This window comes from Capricornis sumatraensis, chromosome 4 (assembly GCF_032405125.1).
Source record: "Capricornis sumatraensis isolate serow.1 chromosome 4, serow.2, whole genome shotgun sequence".
In the NCBI taxonomy this organism is placed as follows: Eukaryota; Metazoa; Chordata; class Mammalia; order Artiodactyla; family Bovidae; genus Capricornis; species Capricornis sumatraensis.
The window spans coordinates 93,829,453-93,849,289 of NC_091072.1; the positions used below are offsets into that span (position 1 = coordinate 93,829,453).

General features: G+C 38.2%; 2 protein-coding genes across 2 annotated transcripts in view; one reads left to right on the plus strand and one right to left on the minus strand.

Annotated features, from left to right (window-relative positions):
* XPOT (exportin for tRNA) overlaps positions 1-10,268 on the minus strand; it is a 112,788-nt gene extending 102,520 nt beyond the window's left edge. Inside the window, exon 1 of the mRNA XM_068969677.1 lies at positions 10,237-10,268. The gene's annotated coding sequence lies outside the window, so the exon portion shown is untranslated. The remainder of the gene's footprint in view (positions 1-10,236) is intronic.
* The window catches only part of C4H12orf56 (chromosome 4 C12orf56 homolog), an 80,205-nt gene that overhangs the window by 47,107 nt on the left and 13,261 nt on the right, over positions 1-19,837 (plus strand). Inside the window, exons 5-8 of the mRNA XM_068971450.1 lie at positions 1,981-2,054; positions 10,316-10,460; positions 15,915-16,021; positions 16,648-16,737. Coding sequence (XP_068827551.1) covers positions 1,981-2,054; positions 10,316-10,460; positions 15,915-16,021; positions 16,648-16,737 — 416 coding nt within the window. The remainder of the gene's footprint in view (positions 1-1,980; positions 2,055-10,315; positions 10,461-15,914; positions 16,022-16,647; positions 16,738-19,837) is intronic.

The window sequence follows — 19,837 nt, forward strand, 5'->3', positions numbered from 1 at the left end:
CTGAGCCACCAGGGAAGCAACCATATATTCTAATAGAAAACCCAAAACTTAATTGACTTTTAAAAATCTGCCTAAATATTTCAAAATAACTGTTTATGCTTCCAGAATTAACTAACTCCTAGTTTTAAGTACTACTTTAAAATTCTGCAGTAGAGGCATGCTTGGGGTAAGTCAGATGGGCCAACTCATAGCTCTTCTGATGATAAAAGCAACAACAAATAACTACCATGTAGTGTTATTATCAATGTTATTAACTGTGCTGATGCTTTCTGTATATTAACTCATTTAATCTATACAACAGTCCTATGAGGTAAGACTGTTATTCTCATCTTATAGATGAGGAAACTAAGGTATAGGGAAGTTAAGTATATTCAAGGTTATACAACAAACACAGAACTGAGATTTGAACCCAGATAGACTGATTTTTTTTCTATGCACTGAAATACTGTGGATGGAGGGGGTTATCCTTATGAGTTGGCAGACATTATTATTAAACAACATTCTATCCCTTGAAAGAAGGAAAATAAGTAAGCAAATATTTCATATACAAATGAATCAATTAGGTTACCATTTATTCTAATGAAAATGGTATTAACTCAACATAAACATTTTAAAAAGTGTGACTTTTTTTGTGACATTGTTGGATTCTCTAATTAGGGTGGTCACCCTTGGTTGGTCTTGGCTATCTTCATAGATTTTAGGAAGTGGAAAAAGAATAATTTCCTAAGTCAGTCAGACTTATCTTGTGTAATTGATCTGCTGCGTCTGAGATTTCTTTCCTGTTGAGGTATGGAAATGCTCCTGGGAAAAGACATCTTAACTCTGTATACTTTCAGGTAAAATTGACCTAAACCATCCAGTTAGAAATTAGCACTCATTCTGATTTTAAGGGTTTCCAAAGAGTTGTCTCTGTGAGTAAGACATTTAATCTGTAAATTTTACCAAAAGTAATTATGATCTCTGTTGTTTAGCATCTCAAATTCTACAAAGACAAAATATGGCAATTTTTGCCCTTATGTTGCAAAGATAACTGCTAGAAAGCTAAATAACTAAGGAATATTCTCAAATTAAAATTCTAGATTTAAGGCAAGGATAAATTTGGAGAGGAAAAAAGGGTAGCTTTTTTTTAAAAAAGAAGAAACATAGAATGATGACAAAAATAGTAAGACAAAGCACATAATTCCCCCCTACATACGCACCTACCACTATACTCTCTTTATAAGGAGTAAGACAGGAGTTGCTTGGAACTGTAAATCAGAAACATTTCAGAAATTCCTTCTGACCTGTTAAGCCTCAAAAAAAACAAAAAATTATTTAGAGAACTTGCCGAACATTACATGCCAGTTTGTTTTAAGACCCAGAATGAATGGGAAATGGCAACACTAACGATTTAAGGAAAAAATAACCCCATTAAAGGGGGAACAGGTAACAAAATTATTGTATATCTTAGCAATGTAATACTGTAATTATTAAAAAGACTGAAGTAAATCTATATATATAGATATGAAGAACTGTCCACTATGTATTAAGTGAAAAAAAGACCCCAGATTAATATGTGATATGATGTGGCTAGTATTAAATAAATATTATAAATATATATCATCTAATGTGTAAATATTATAAATGTATGTTATAATTAATATGTTTTTATCTGCCTGAAAGAATATAAACCAAACCAACAACAGCAAGGTGTTTTGAAAATTGAGACAGAAGGGGTAGTGAGGGATAGGGAACTTTTTATCATTTAAACATTTCCGTACTGTTTGATGTTGATACAATGAGCAAGTGTTATGTTTAAAACTTTTAAAAAAAACTACTAAGGAAAAATTCCCTGTGGTATTATCAAATACTGGAATGAGTCACAAATCATGTACTGTAGAAGGGATTAAAGAATAGATACATGATACTGACTAAAAGTAAGGGGAATTGATTTTCATTCAACAAAAATTCTAACTATTCCCACTTTTTTTCCTCTTTCAGAAAGCTACTCTTTTACAAGATCCCCTATATGTTAGTGAGTTCAGTCCTGCTACTGGAAGTCAAAAGCCATACAGGTAAGAAGTGATGACAGGGCAGAGTTACATAGGAGGTGGGGGCGGGGGTTTGTTCTCTTTGCTTCTCCTAACTCTGTGAGTTGCTGACCATCACATTTATATCTGTATCACTTCATGCCCTGAATTGCAAATACTATATGGGACATCACTTCTTGTATGTGTCACAGGAGCCACAACGTCAGCATATTCAAAACAGGGCTCAGCCTCTTCCTTCTGTGACCTGACCGTCTGTCTATGTTTCCTAAACAGGGCATGATGTCAGTATCTCCAGACAGCCTAAGCCAGGGTCCTGGATCCTCAGATGCCCACCCTCTACATCCAGTCATCACCACATGATTTATTGTACCTATTGAATATATCTGGATAACACCTACTTCTTTCCACTGCCATATGCTCAGGTCCAGTTATCTCTGTTTGAGGCTCCCACCAGTATTTTCCTTGCTGGTCTCTGCCTTCACTCTTGCAGCTCGCTAGACCCTCCCTCAGCATGACAGAGGAATCTCTCAGAAGCACAAACCCTGATCATGTCACTTCTCCCTTAAAACCTTTGCAGAGCTCCCCAGTGCCCTTAGAAGGTCTACACTCTATAACACCTTTTTACATATCTTCCTAATATCTCTTTATTTTTTTCTCCTCAACTGTTGTGTCCCCCACACTCCTACCTTAAATTCCTGATCCAAGAGAACTTGTAGCTCTCAAAAAGCTCCCTGTTCATCTGGGTCCTAACATGATGGCTTCCATTCTAGAACTTACCCGCTTCTCTTCTTCCTCTTCATAGAAATGTCAGCTCAAGTCTTAGCTCATTATCCCTTTTTCAAAAAATCATTTCTCAAAGTAAGTTAAGAGGGCCCCTCCCTAAAATCCTGTGGTTACACAACTTGTAGCACTGTCCACTCTGTATTATGGATTGCTTGTTTATGTGCTGCCCCATTAGGAAATACGCTCCTTAAGCGGGGACTGTACTTTGGTCATTAGCACATAGTAGACTGCCAGTAAGCTTTATACAATGAATGAATGAATGAATGAAATAAGATAGAAGCTGGACCTTATATGCGAGACAAAGGAACTTGGATTTTATCCAGACTTTATAGTACTACTATGTTCTCATCACAATCAGCCTTACATTGAAGCAGTTACTTGTGATGTGACTATTACTGCCAATAGATTGTGAGCCCCTGGAAGGCAATGGACTTCCTTTGCGGCTCAGGGGTAAAGAATCTACCTGCAATGCAGGAGTCGTGGGGTTTGATCCCTGGGTCGGGAAGGTCCCTTAGAGAAGAAAATGACAATCACTCCAGGATTCTTGCCTGGGAAATCACATGGACAGAGGAGCCTGGCAGGCTGCAGTCCATGGGGTCACAAGAGTTGGACACAACTTAGCAACTGAACCACCACCACCACCCTGGAAGGCAAGAAGGATATCTTATTAATTTTTGTATTTTTCTTACTTAAAACAGTGCTTTGCACAAAGAAAACATTCTGTGAATTGATGATTCCAATAATTTTGATATTAAGTCATAAGTGAGTTTTGAGAGATTTATGATAAGTGACATATACTGGGGGTGATGTAAATAAACTAAGGGAAAGTTTAATTTTAAAAGATACAATTCATTCCCCATTAAAAGGACCCAAAGTTCCTGGGAAGAATGACTAATTCTAGGCCTGCAGCAGGAAATACACAAATGAATTTGAAACAGCTTGAGGCAGAATGCAAAGAGCAACAGGGCCCAAACTAAAGGACACAGGAGCACCCATGAAGGGGCTCCTAATAGCCAACAACACGAGATCAGAAAAAATAATGAATGAGATGGTTAAAACATAATGAATATATAAAAATTCCAAAGTGTATAATGATGCATCATGGAAAGTCCTCTCTCCTACCCTCCTTCCGTTAAGAAATAAAAATACACTAAACTCCATTAGAAGTAAATAGGGCATTAATTCATCTCTCTGCAAATAAGCAAACAAATGGAAAGAATTAAGCATTTATCCTGCCTTTCCTGCATAAACTGGTTAGTTCAGGGTAACCAAGTAGCTCAAGTTGATGAGAACAAATTTAACTTTACAGAATTCCAACTAAATAAATGTGGAAGGTTTGACAGAAATAGAAAATTACCATTTTTCCAACCTCAAATGAAATAAAAGATTCATGCAATGATCTCAATGGATGGAACTATTAGATATAAAGGTGAAGGGTAACTTCAAAATCGAGGGATCATGTAAATAACTAGACCATTGATCAGTCTTAGCTCACTTAACTGGGATGCTCTAATGAGGCACTTGAAATTTTTGTGCCTCATTATTTGACATAACATGAAACAAAGAGCACCACCTATGGCACATCTTTGCTCAGACAATTAAACTGCTTTGTTGTGGTTTAGTCCCTCAATTGTATCTGACTCTTTTGCAACCTCACGGACTGTAGCCCGCCAGGCTCCTCTGTCCATGGGATTGCCCAGGCAAGAAAAGTAGAGTGCTGGTTGCTTCTCCACAATTAAATTGGAATCTGACTTAAAGTCTGGGTGTGTCAGCCTTAAGAAGGAATGAAATTCTCATACATGTGACAATATAGATAAGCCTTGAAGACATAATGCTATGTGAAATAAGTCAGTCGTAAAAGGACAAATATTTTATGATTCCACTTATATGAGATACCTAAAATAGGCAAATTCATAGAAACAGAAACCAGAATATGGGTTACCAGGAGCTAGGGAGAGAGAGGAATGGAGACTTATTGATTGATGGATACAGAGTTTCTGTTCGGGATGATGAAAAAGTTACGGAAATAGGTAGTAGTGATTTTGCACAATATTATGGTCCCACTTACTGCTGCTGAATTGTATTAATACACCGTAAAATGGTTAAAATGGCAAGTTTTTATGTTATATATATTTTATCTCAGAATTTTTAAAGGTGTGTGTGTTGTTGTGTGTATTAATGTGTATGTTTAAGGCAATAGATAAAATGAGACTGGCAAAATGTTGAAAATTACTGAAGCTTAGTGATGGGTATGTGGGGGTTTCTTATGTGATTTTCTCCATTTTTGTGTATGAAAATTGCCATAGTTAAAGTTTTTAAAAGACCTAAGAAACACAGCAAGCAAATATAACCATTATCTTATTTAGATCTTGATTTTAGCAAGCCAAATATAAAAATATATTTTAAGGCAAGAGAGAACATTTGAATATGGACTGGGTATTAGACAATACCATAGAATTACTGATAAGTTTGTTGGTGTGATGATGATGAGTTTGCAAGGAAATGTTCCATTTATTTTGAGATATGTTCTGAGGTATAGGGGTTAAATAACATAATGGTTTGGGATTTCTTCTTAAAAAAGATGATTATCTAGATAACTTAGAATTTCTACATGTTTTCATATGTTTACTCTAAAAAATATCCATTTTAATTTTGGTGCTATATTGTATAAAGTGATTTCAAAGTTAATTGTATAATAAAACAGGCTCTCACTTTGTGTGACTTGAAATTTATCCCTGAAGGCAAGGAGAGGTCTGCCTCTATCTGGACTCAGGAAAAGCATATTTCTTGCAAAGTTAATTACTAAAGGCAATAAATATATTTAAAGTATAGTAATTTAATGTACCACGAAGGATGCAAATATATGTACAAGACACGTAGGAAATGGTCTGTACCTACAAGGCACCTTCAGTTTAAAAAAGAATAAATATTCTTTGGGTTTTCAAGTTAGGATTCTGACACAGTTGTGAGTTCTGTAATCTGATTATTGTGAATATATACACTGGGCTTCTGAGATAATATAAGAAAAACCATTCCAGCTATAAAGTATGATACAAATATAAGGTATAATTAATGTTAAATGTTTGTAAAAATGAAAAAATACAGGAAAAATAGAACTTATCATTAAATCAAGAATTCTCCTGCCACATTGTTGGGTGAGGTTTTGTTTTCTAGCTCATGAAATATAGAATATCTGTTGACTTTAATATAAAATTTCCTCTTATTCCTAAACTGAATAATGGAGTCTTCTGGCACTAGACTTTTTCTTATTTAAATTAGTCGAAGTTTGTCATCTATCTAAAAGCAAATATTCTCTGAATTTTCAGAGAAACTGTGATTATCCATAACTTCTCTGTAGAAATATAGACCACTGAATCTAATTTGAATTTATGAGGTAAGATAAGACCTCACTTTACATATGAATTGATTTTCAATATGAAGAGTTTAGTGTGCTTTTTCTTATGAAATTTGTTTTTGCCTTTTTGAAAAAAATAGTTTGATATTATAATCTATTATCATAGGTGCCAAAAGATTAAAAACAGTTCATTTCTATATGAATCCTAGCAAATTGCTGACTCCCAGTGGGAAAAACTGGAAACTCAATTTCAAAATGATTGTGCTGATATTGTATTTTTCCTGGGCTTTTGCTTTTCTAAGCTCATTTGTTTGTGAAAACTACATATCTGCTGTTTATTTGAGTTCTTAGCAGAGGGATTTTGTGGTTATTTTTTAAATATGAAAAATTTATTGCCATATGAAATATGGCAATAATTTGAAATGGTATATAGGGAAGCAAGATCTCAAAGCTTATTCCTATTTAGATCATATTTATTAAATACTTATTGTATGCTAAGAACATGAAATAACTAAAATATCAAAACAGCACAGTGGGATAGGTACTATCATCATCTTCATTTTACAGATGGGAAAACTGAGGTATAGAGACACTAGGAAACTTGCCCTTGGTAGTTACTCAGAGGAACAGGGGCAGATCTAGGATACTGACCAGTCTATCTGACTGTGCCCCCATACTCAAAATCATGTTCATCTGCCTCTATGACTGTTATTACTGAATTCTTTTATTTTTTAAATTCAGGTATAGTTGATTTATAATATTATGTGTTTTCGGTATACAACATCGTGATTCACAATTTTTAATGATTATAGTCCATTTAAAATTGTTATAAAATATTGGCTATATTCCCTGTGCTGTAGGATATATCCTTGCAGCTTTATTTTATACATACTAGTTTATACTCTTAATGCCATACCTCTACCTCATCCCTCTTCCCTTCTCTCTCCTCACTGGTGACCACTAGTTTGTTCTCTGTAACTGTGAGTCTATTTCTATATTCATTAGTTTCTTTTATTTCTTAGATTCCACACATAAGTGATATCACACAGTATCTGCCTTTTTCTGTCTGACATTTCAATTAGCATAATACCCTCCATGTCTATCCATGTTCTACAAATGGCAGGATTTCATTCTTTTTTTATGGCTGAGTAGTATTCCTCTGTGTGTGTGTGTGTGTGTGTGTGTGTGTGTGTGTACACATACACACATATATGGCTTCCCTGGTGACTCAGTGATAAAGAATCCGCCTGCCAATGCAGGAGATACAGGTTTGATCCCTGGGTCAGGAAGATGCCCTGGAGGAGGAAATTGCAACCCACTCCAGTAGTCTTGCCTGGGAAATCCCATGGGACAGAGGAGCCTGGCAGGCTATAGTCCATAGAGTCACAAGAGTTGGACATGACTTGGCAACTAAAATTATACACACACACACACACACACACACACCATATCTTCTTTATCCATTCATCTGCTGAGGTTACTTACATCCATTAGCCATTGTAAATAATGGTCCTATGATCATTGAGGGTACATGTATCTTCACATTAGTATTTTCTTTTTTTTTCCAGATAAGTATCCAGGAGTGGGTACTTTGGTGACATGGGAGTTCTATTTTTAGTTTTTTGAGTAACCTCTATCCTGTTTTCCATAGTGGCTGCACCAATTTACATTCCTGCCAACAGTGTACAAGTGAAAAAAGTGAAAGTGAAAGTTGCTCAGTCGTGTCCAACTCTTTGTGACCCCATGGACTATACAGTCCAGGGAATTCTCCAGGCCAGAAGACTGTAGCCTTATCCCTTCTCCAGGGGAATCTTCCCAACCCAGGGATCGAGCCCAGGTCTCCCTCATTGCAGGCAGATTCTTTACCAGCTGAGCCACAAGGGAAACCCAAGAATACTGGAGTGGGTAGCCTATCCCTTCTCCAGGGGATCTTCCCAACCCAGGAATCAAACTGGGGTCTCCTGCACTGCAGGCAGATTCTTTACCAACTGAGCTATCAGGGAAGCCCTAACAGTGTACAAGGATTCCTTTTTTCCCCACATCCTTGCCAACATTTGTTATTTGTGGCCTTTTTGATGGCTAAGATTGATCTCTTCATGTTCATTTCTACTCTGGTGTCTTCACTAGAAAAGAGACTATTTTTCAGAAAGTCTTAATTTTTATGTTAATAAGAGAGGTTCATTGATTGGCTAGAAGAGAGCATCTTAGATTTGTTTTTTTTAATAAAGTGGGAGGTAGTGGGCAAGAACCAAGATTCTATGTAGTATTATTGGAATAAATGTCTGATAACAAGATTTCTACAGTAAGTGGTAAAAATATTTTTACCTTAAGTCAGAAATTCTAAGACATTTCCATTGATCTACACAGAACATGAAACAGCTCTCTTACTGTTACTTTGCACCCTGCTTTTCTGAATCACTGGTTGTGTGAGCTTGGACAGGCTACTTAACCTAATGTCCTGTAAACGTGATAGTAATTCCCAGCTCAGCCCACCTAGTGACACTGAGTGAGCTAGTCCATGAGGAGTACCCAGGCCAAAGCCTGCCACAGAGTCAGTGCTTAGGTAAGTGCAGTTGTTATTGCTGAGCACAGTGGGAGATGGAAACAACATCCAAACTGTTAATGGTTTTTCAAGTTGCTGCAAATCAGCTGAGGGGCCAGGACAAGTACACAAAGAACTGCAATGGAGTGAAGTATGGAAAAAAGGCTATGGAAGAGGGTCTCCATGGTTGGTAGAATTAGGGAAAGCCCTAAGGAGAAGGTGTTAACTCATTTCAGCAAAGCCAGCTTTTCCTGAAGTGTGGAATGGACGTGGGGCAATGATGTGGGGTGACTTCATGTGGTTTTCTGACATGGCATGAAATGACTTTGAATTCCACAGTAAAAAAGTGATTCTCTCTTCCAACTCGTCTGATCTCATCAGAGAGAATCTCTTGACTTGGTGCCAGTAGAGGCAGGTCTCTAACACACTTATCTGCCCTTTTGTCAAAGGGAGAGCAGACTTCAGGCTCAAAATAGGGAGCATCAACTTACAATTTTGTTGCTTTCAAGCTGTTTTTACAGTTACCTGCTAATTATAGCAAAAAGTACTGGTTTTTCCCTTGTGAAGTAGTAATAAGTTTTCTTCGTAAAGAAATTTCTCTAGGAAAAAATGAGTTGATTTAAAGGAAAAATAGTATGCAAACAATATTACATATGATTCATGGATTATGGTAAATGGTATACAAACAAACTCTGAGATAGACTATGAAAGAGGGACAGAAGATTCGGGATAGGTACAGCTAGAGTAAAGGGGCATGGTCAGAAATGTGTTTGGAGAGTAATAAACAGTTCGATTTAGAGGCTTCCCCAGTGGTTCAGCAGTAAAGAAAGAATCTGCCTGCAGTGCAGGAGATGCAGGGGATGCGAGTTCGTTCCCTGGGTCAAGATCTCCTGGAGGATGAAATGGTGACCCACTCCAGTATTCTCGCCTGGAAAATTCCATGGACAGAGGAGCCTGGAGGGCTACAAGGAGCAGTTTTCATTACTGATAAGTAATTAAGTTAGAAGTACAAAACTATACTAATATTCCATTAGTCCTCTTCCAGCCATCTTCCCATGCTGCCATGATGGTGGCACCATGAATGTCCTCGCTAATGCTTTCAAGAGTATCAACAATGCCTCAAAGAGAGGCAAATGCCAAATTCTTATTAGGCTGTGCTCCAAAGTCATCTTCCATGATGAAGCACGGTTACACTGGCGAATTTGAAATAATCGATGATCATAGGGCTGGGAAGATTGTTGGGAACCTCACAGACAGGCTAAATAAGTGTGGAGTGATCAGCTTCAGATTTGATATGCAACTCAAAGATGTGGGAAAATGGCAGAATAACCTGCTCCTGTCACATCTGTTTGGTTTCACTGTACCAACAACCTCAGCTGGCATCAAGGACCATGAACAAGCAAGATGAAAACACACAGCAGGGAACAGTCCTTGAATTGTTTTTTTAGGGACGTAATACATACATGCAAATAAAATGCCTCAGGGAACCAAAGAAAAAATTTCATTAGTAACAAAGTTTTACATACCTGTCAGTAATTGTTGATATTTCTCAACTGCTGTTTCTTATCATTTTCTTTCATGGCAAATTTTCTTTTCTTTCTGTAGATCTGAGGAGAAAATTAAACACTTTGGTCAGCTTAAATCTGAACTTTTTCTTAAAGACAACACGTTGAGGAAGATACTTTGTTTAATTATGGAACTTAAAGTAACAGCCCAGAAAAACTTCATTCTGAAAAGACTTTTCTGGAAAGTAGGTGTTTTGTCTTATTTTTAATCTTTAAAACTTGTTTTACCTGTTTATCAAATGTAGCATATTCAAGCATAAAGTAAAATAGAAATAAATATCTTGTATTCTGATGCTGTTTTAAAAAAAATGTTGATTAAATTTAATGCAATCGTCTCGATGCTTGAAATGCTGTGATGTAATCACAGGGAGATGGAAGAGAGAGGAGAGCAGTAGCAAACAGATGGTAGCTCACATGGGCTGGGTTGACAGAGTGAAAAAAAGAGAGAAGGTCAGGGGAAGCTCCTGGCATGCAAGAAGTGTAAGACAGTGAGATAAAGCAGATATCAAGAAGTTTTATGTGCATGTTCCCCTAAAACAAAAATAGAATTAAATACACTTTCAAGTGTAGGATTGATATATTTAAAAAAAATTTTATTGTGGTAAAAGTCATATAATACAAAACTATCGTAACCATATTTAACTGTATAGTTCAGTGGCACTGAGTACATTCATCTTGTTAAAGATGACTCCTGGGCTTCCCTGGTGGTTCAGTGGTAAAAAATCCACCTGCCAATACAGGAGACATGGATTTGATCCCTGATCCAGGAAGATTCCACAGGCTGCGGAGCAACTAGGCCTGCAGGCCACAACTACTGAGCCCACACACCCTAGAGCCTGTGCTACGCAACAAGAGAAGCAATGAGAAGCCTGAGTATCACAATAGAGAGTAGCCCTTGCTTGCCACAACTAGAGAAAAGACTGCACAGCAACGAAGACCCAGCACAGACATAAATAAATAAAATAATTTCTTAAAAAGGTGACTTCTGAGAAGTGAAAGTGATCTAGCTCTCCCATCCGGCAAGTTACAGACTTACTCTGGAAGACTGACTTCGTGTCATCCAGTTTTAGGTGAAGGCATTGAGAAGCCCAGGTTAGTACTGGTACTGTGCTAATGAGGCTGATTCTGGCTCCTGGCCTCATACATAGTTGCTGCCATACTTCTTAGATTCTGAGTGCTTCATATGTCTGATGACCAACCATCCTGGCTTACCCAGAGTAGGGTAACAAACTGTTCCAGTGTGTCTGGGACTGAGGAAGTTCATGGCACTTGCACTTGCTTGTAGTACAAAAGCTAGACCAATTGCAATTGGGATGGTTGATCCCCCTAACCAGAGGGCATAGTAGCTATAGGGAATAGTCTGTCAAGTGTCGCCAGCATTGAGGCAGGCAGGGATGATGCTGCAGTGCTGTATCATCTAAAATGCTTGTGCTAGACAGACCCTGTTAGGAATACACCACATTATTAGCTTAGAGGTAGCTCTAATTTTTGGTTCTTGGGTAAGAGGATGGGAAATTATATATATATTTGTAAATTATAATAAAATTAGTATAATGAATAATTATAGCCATATTCTTATACTACTATAATTATTATAATAATATAATAACATAATATTATATAATTATAGTAATATGTATATAGTTGACCCTTGAACATTAGTTTGAACTGCTTGGTCCATTTATATGTTAATTTTTTCAACAGTAAATACTATAGTACTACATGATCACATGTGGTTGAATCCATGGGTATGGAATCACAGATATGGAGGGTTGACTGTAAGTTATACTCAGATTTTTGATGGTGAAGAGGATGAGCACTTTTAACTCCCCCCAAACCTCCACCCCTTGTTGTTGAAGGATCAACTGTGTATCATTTTCCCTTTTAAAAATCAACTTTATTGGGGTATAATTTTCCTCTGTTAGGTAATTTTTATTCTTCTATTACAATAAAACTTTTAAATTTTGAAAAGACTTTTTCATAGGCTGACTAAACTGAAAACTTCAGGAGTACAGATATCATGTCCAGTTAGTCTGTTTTGCTTAAGATGTTATTTGCATTACTTCGCATAGTACTTGCCACACGGCTGGATTAAATCGTTATACGTTCAATGAATGAATGAAAGAGTTCTCTCTCTTCTTTTTTTTTTGGCCAAACCATGTGGCATACAGGATCTTAGTTCCCCAACCAGGGTTCAAACCTGTGTCCCCTGCATTGGGAGCTTGAAGTCTTAACCACTGGACTGCCAAAGAAGTCCCCAAAGAGTTGTCTAGATATGTTCTTTCCCAACCCTTCATTTTTTATTCATGAAGTTTTTTTCCCTTCAGTTTTTAAACATATAAAATTTACCATCTTAACCATTTTTAAGTGTGTAGATCAATGTTATGTATCCATGTTGTGTAACCATCACCACCATCCATCTCCAGACCTCTTTTCATCTTACAGAACTGAAACTATACTCAATAAACAATAATTCCTCATTTCTCCTCCCCGAGCCCCTGGCAACCATGATTTTCCTTTGCGCTTCTATGAGTTTGATTATTCTAAACATCTCATGTAAGTGGAATCATACAGCATTTATCATTTTGTGATTGGCTTATTTCACTTGGCATGATGTCTTCCAGATTCACTGAAGTTAAAGGATATGTCAGGATTTCCTTCCTTTTAAGGTCGAATAATATTTCAGACATGTAATACCACATTTTATTTATTCATTCATCCACTGATTAGCACTTGGATTGCTTCCATGTTTTAATTATTGTGAATAATGTTGTTATGAACATGGATGTGTAAATCTCTCTTTAAGACCCTGCTTCCAATTCTTTTTGGAGCCCAGTTAGAAGCAGAATTGCTAAATCATATAGTAGTTCTATTGTTAAATTTTTTAGGCACTGCCATACTGTTTTGCACAGCAGCTGTACCATTTTACATTCTCACCAACAGTGCATAAAGTCTCCAGTTTTTCCACTCCTTGCCAAGACTTGTTATTTACTGATTTTTTGAAGCAATCATTCTGATGGGTGTTAGGGTGTATCTAGTAATTTTGATTCACATTTCCCTAATGGTCAGTGATGTTGAGCATTTTTTCCCATGCTTACTGGCAATTTGTATATCTTCTTCAGAGAAATACTGGGGTCCAATTTACATATAATTAAATGCACATATATTTTAAGAGTTTTAACACATAGTTTAAAAAGTTTTAGCAAATGTATATAACTGTATAAACACCACCCAAAATCCCATGGGCAGAGAAGCCTGGTAGTCCGCAGTCCATGGGGTTGCTAAGAGTCGGACATGACTGAGTGACTTCACTTGCACTTTTCACTTTCATGCATTGGAGAAGGAAATGGCAACCCACTCTGGTGTTCTTGCCTGGAGAATCCCAGGGACGGGGGAGCCTGGTGGGCTGTCGTCTATGGGGTCGCACAGAGTTGGACACGACTGAAGCGACTAGCAGCAGCAGCAGCAACCATGATTTAGAACACTTCTATCACCTCTTCCCTTGTAGCTCAGTTGGTTAAGAATCTGCCTGCAGTGCAGGAGACCCGGGTTCGATCCCTGGGTCAGGGAAGATCCCCTGGAGAAAGAAATGGCAACCCACTCCAGTATTCTTGATTGGAAAATCTGAGCCTGGTTGGCGGCAGTCCATGGGGTCACAAAGAGTCGGGCACGACTAAGTGACTAACACTTACACTTACTTACACCTATCACCTCTTAGGGCTAAATTGTGCCCTCTGGCACTCAGTTTCCTCTGATCCATGTCCTCAGGCAACTATTGCATCTTCTATCATAGATTAATTTTGCTCTTCCTAGAATTCCAGTTACATGGAATTGTACTGGAGTTTGTGTTTGGCTTCTTTTAACATAATGTTTTTGAGATTCTTCCCTGTTGTTGCTAGTAGGTGGAAGATATTTTAAACATGAAAATTCCTGAACCACTGAGCAGGTGGGCGATTACAATAATCACTGATATTTATTAAGCACATACAATATGTTGAGTACTGTTCAGGCTTTACAAATAATATCTTATTAATCCTAACATCAACTTCATGAGGTGATTCTATTAATCCCATTTTAGAGATGAAGAGCTATAGAATATATAAGTAATTTGCCAAACATCCTACAGCTACCCAGTGGCGGAACTGTGCTTCCTAGGTAGCTCAAGTGGTAAAGAATCCACTTGCCAATGCAGAAGACGTAGGCTTGATCCCTTGGTTGGGACAATCTCCTAGAGGAGGCAATGGCAACCCATTCCAGTATTCTTACCTGGAGAATCCCATGGACAGAGGAGCCTGCGGGCTATAGTCCATGGGGTCGCAAAGAGCTGGACACAACTGAGCATACATGCAACCTGGCTCCAGAGTCAGCATGTAAAGCTACCGTACTCTGCTAATACACCAGGGCACTGGCTAAATCCCAGCACTTCTCAGTGGGCCAAGGTGTCCATTTGCCCTTCTTTTCCTTCCCATTCTCCACTTGCCATCCCAGCCTCTTCTCATGCCACATTAACTAAATAAGAACACACATGTACCTGTCTAAACAAGGAGTCTAGGTTGCCACAAGTGAATGAAAAAGTCCTGGGGAGAAAAGGAACAACAGAGAAATAGAAAACAGAAGCAATTACATCCTATTTCTCATTAGTACCAACTTGCCTCATTTCATGGGCCAGTGCTTATTGTCGTGCTCGATTATCTCATGAGACTGGATAGGAACACACAAAAAATTGTTTCCCCCACTCTTAAGTCAGTGTTTATTTTGGCAGAAATGGCAATCTACATTTCCACTGTTTTAACAGAAGTATTAAAATCATTCTGCACCATCTTCACAGGCTGTACCACTGCCATTCATTTGTTTTTGAATTAGTAAACATTTCACAATGAGTGCTTTTCTAGACATATTCTCACAAAAGCCATATTACTTTGGAAAGGCCAGACATATAGTGGCCCCCATTTAACGCTGTTATTCCAAGATGACTTAATGACTTGCCTAAATTATATACCTACTTCTGGCTGATCTTCAATATTAATGGTGAAGTCATCTCCCAGCATCACCTGCTTATTTTTAGCTCTGGCTCTGTTCAGCAGGACAGTGGTCTCCTGGTTGTAAGTAAAAGTATGTTTTCAATTTGGGTTATGCTAGCGTTAATGAGTGGAGAAGGCAATGGCACCCCAGTCCAGTACTCTTGCCTGGAAAACCCCATGGACGGAGGAGCCTGGTAGGCTGCAGTCCATGGGGTCGCTAAGAGTCGGGCACGACTTGAACAACTTCACTTTCACTTTTCACTTTCATGCATTGGAGAAGGAAATGGCAACCCACTCCAGTATTCTTGCCTGGAGAATCGAGGGACGGAGGAGCCTCGTGGGCTGCCATCTATGGGTCGCACAGAGTCAGACACAACTGAAGCGACTTAGCAGCAGCAGCAGCATTAATGAGAGAGATTGTAAATCCCTTTCTCCCTAATCAAAGAACAAATAATTTCTTATTTTTATTGTGGAAGAATTGACAGTTTTGCAAACAGGTAACTCAGGGAGGCCTGGCATGAAGCAGCCCATGGGGTCGCAAAGAGTCAGACAAGACTGAGCGACTAAACTGAACTGAACTGAACTTAATTACCATTTCTTTCCTGCTTGCTTTCACAGACCAGTGACCTTTTCTATTTCCTAGTGAATAAACTTCATGAATACTTGCCAGAGTCTAGGGATAAGAATGCACTTCACAACAGAAGCCAAAGGGCTGATGAGCTGGTGTAAGTACTAACTGGCTAATCACAGATATTTTTTCCCTAGGATGTTAAATAAATGGAAGGCACTAGGCAAAATATGTACTGTTTTAATGATAAATAATGCTGCAAATTTTGCTTCACATAGATTTTTAAAAATAGCATTTATTTTGTTCTAATTGTATGGTCAAAAACTACACAAGAAACTAGTAATACTGGCTGTCCCCAAAGGAGAAAAAAAATCAGTTTATGAAGGAAAGACACCTTTTACTTATCCCCATTTTTACATTTGAAATTTTGAAAAATTACCTACTTGAAACAGTTAAAATGATTAAATTTTGTTTTAAAAGTGTGATTATCATTAACACTTTGCAAAAAATAAGTACAAAAATCAATATGATAATGACTTGTAATCTTGACATGCACTTATTAATTTATTCATTCAACAAATATTTTTGAGTACTTACCATGTAGCCATCACAGAATAGGCTTGCAACCAATGTTGGCAATTGGATATATAGAATTTCCTTCCTATACTTTTTAAAAAAATGGGTATCTGAATGTAATTCTATTAAGGATTACTGATTTTGTGAAATTCTGAACTCATAATGAAGTCATGCCATTTCTGTGACATTTTCCTCTTTGTTTTACAGGGTGTGCATTGAAATTATACAGACTCTGGGACGGATGTTCAGAGAAACAGAAACTGAGTCATTGCGCCTGAACATATTAGCAGCTAAGAAGTAAGGCCTTTTAAAAATTGAGATCTTGTAGCTGCAACCCACTAACTACTCTTTCGAGTGTCTTCCAGAACTCATAATTCTTTGACTTCTCTGCTTGATCCCTTTGTAAATATATTAAACTCTTTTGTCTCTCACTTCCTTCTGTGATGAACAGATTAATTGGTATATACTGAGTTCTCTCTGATTATTGAGGGCACAAAGATTTTGTTATCCTAAGTTCGTCTTTTGTCGTCATCTGAAGACCAAGGGGTTTTCCCGGTGGCTTAGTGGTAAGAATCTGCCTGCAATGCAGGAACTGCAGGAGACACAGGTTTGATCCCTGGGTTGGGAAGATCCCCTGAAAGAGGGCATAGCAACCCACTCCAGTATTCTTGCCTGCAGAACCCCATGGATAGAGGAGCCTGGCGGGCTACAGTTCATAGGGTCACAAAGAGTTGGACACGACCAAAGCGACTTAGCATGCATGCAATCTTGGAGTGAATATTGGAGGGTAAGAGGTGTAATAAAGTTACTCCAAAATATGTGTCCCAAAGAAGAGAGAAATTTACATGTTTCTCACATATTAGTCCAGAGTAAAGAGCCACACTTTTTGCTATAAGATCAGCCAGAGACCTAGGTTTCCTCCTTTTTGTTGCTCTACTGTCTTCTATCATGCTATCTTTGTCCTCATGGTTAGCTGGCTGAACTTCTTGCCTTCATCACACCCTGTGGGAATCAGGAAGGGCAAGGAAATTTCTTCTTCTTTTTACTTAGGAATATATTTTATTTACTTATTTTTTTAAATTGGAGTATAACTGCTTTATAATGCTGTTTAGTTTCTGCTGTACAACAACGTGAATCAGCTGTAAGTATACATACATCCCCTCTCTCGAACCTCCCTCTCACCTACTCCCCCTTCCCCCCTCCCCAAAGCTGCAAATCCTACTCCTCTAGGTCATCACAGAGCACCCAGCTGAGCTTCCTGTGCTATAGAGCAGCTTCCCAAATTTCTTTTTAAAGCAAGGCATAGAAGACTTTTGTTGTTGCTGTTCAGTCAGAGTCGTGTCCCACTCTTTGAGATCCCATGGACTGCGTAATAGTTTTGCTTTCCTTCTATTGCTGAGAATTTTAGGCATACGGCATTTCTAGCCGCAAAAAAGGCTGCAAAACGTGTCTGTAGTTGGACTTCTGTGTGTCTAGCTAAACTTTAGATGGCAGTGGGACAGCTGTTATTCAAAGGAAGAATGGGAGAATGTATAGTGTGGGACAATAGCATTCTTTGCCACAGAAAGTGTGTGTTTCCATATTAGCTGTTTGACCTTTTTATGAGATTTATAGGCTATGAATTATATCCTTGGGCAATGGTCTGGCTAAAATCTTAATTTCCTCCCACCCTTTCAATCAACTGTATATCTACATTTCTTGCATCATAAGGTGGAAGAAGGAGGAGCACCGTAGACTCTGAAACATTTGAACCTGAAGGAAGAATAAGAACTTTTAGTACTATTTTGTCCAGGCTATTTATTAGAGACTTTTACAAATAAATTTTACTGATAATGGTCATTAGCATATCTTAAGCAAAGGAAAGTTATGACCAACCTAGATAGCATATTGAAAAGCAGAGATATTACTTTGCCAACAAAGGTTTGTCTAGTCAAGGCTATGGTTTTTCCGGTGGTCATGTATGGATGTGAGAATTGGACTGTGAAGAAAGCTGAGCGCCGAAGAATTGATGCTTTTGAACTGTGGTGTTGGAGAAGACTCTTGAGAGTCCCCTGGACTGCAAGGGGATCCAACCAGTCTATTTTGAAGGAGATCAGCCCTGGGATTTCTTTGGAAGGAATGATGCTAAAGCTGAAGCTCCAGTAGTTTGGCCACCTCATGTAAAGAGTTGACTCATTGGAAAGACTCTGATGCTGGGAGGGATTGGGGGCAGGAGGAGGAGGGGATGACAGAGGATGAGATGGCTGGATGACATCACTGACTTGATGGACGTGAGTCTGAGTGAACTCTGGGCATTGGTGATGGACAGGGAGGCCTGGCGTGCTGCGTGCAATTCATGGGGTCACAAAGAGTCGGACACGACTGAGCGACTGAACTGAACTGAACTGAAGCAACTTGCTGTGTGTCAAGGACTATAGGCATACTATGCTTTATAGCAGGGTGGTCAAATGTTTCTGCAAAAAGCTACTTAGTCTCTGTTGAAACTACTTAATTCTGCCATTGTCACAAAAGCAGCCATAGACAATATGCAAAGGAAAGGGCACAGCTGTATTCCGATAAAAGTTTTATTTATAAAAAGAGGCTCTGGGCTATTGTGTCTGCAGGCCATAGTTTGTTGACCCCTACTCTAGAGCATACAAGGAAAATATACAGCTATTTTCTCTGCATACTTTTTTTTCTCTGCATACTTCTTTATGTAGTTGATGATACTGCCATTTTCCCAATATCCAAGAGAGAGATTCAAAATTATGTCTGATATTTATGTCTTCTCCCACACTGAAATGATTGCTAAATCACATTACCCCTTTTGTCCACCTTTTGGTCTCTACTTTTCTTTATCCCAATTGGAGAAAATCATTCTTACCAATCTCTGTTGTAAAGTGTTGCATTTTAATTGCTCTGTCTTAACTTGGTTCTGCCACATCAGCCCTACTGTATCAAGCTTCTTTCCTGAGACAACAAATTCTTCTCATGTCCTTTGGTACATATAGTATATTGCTATAGTTGGTTGTAATACTAACTTTTCAGTCAATTTTGATATTCATAGTGGTCAAATCATGTTATCTGTACCAATAACTAGCACAGTAAATGTCTAATACAACTAATAATCTTCTGTTGCTATGTAACAAATTATTGGGTTGGTCAAAAAGTTCATTTGGCTTTTTCCATAGATCTTACAGGCAGACCCGAATGAACTTTTTGACCAACCCAATACCACAAATTTAGTGGCTTCAAACAACATACACTTATTATCTGACAGTTTCGTGGATCAGGAAATCTGGATACAGCTTAGCTGGCTCCTCTGCTCGGGGTCTGACAAGGCTGTAATCAAGGTGGTTGGCTGGGGCTGCAGTCTCAGGCTTGGGGCCCTCTTCCAAACTCATTTGGGTAGTTGTTA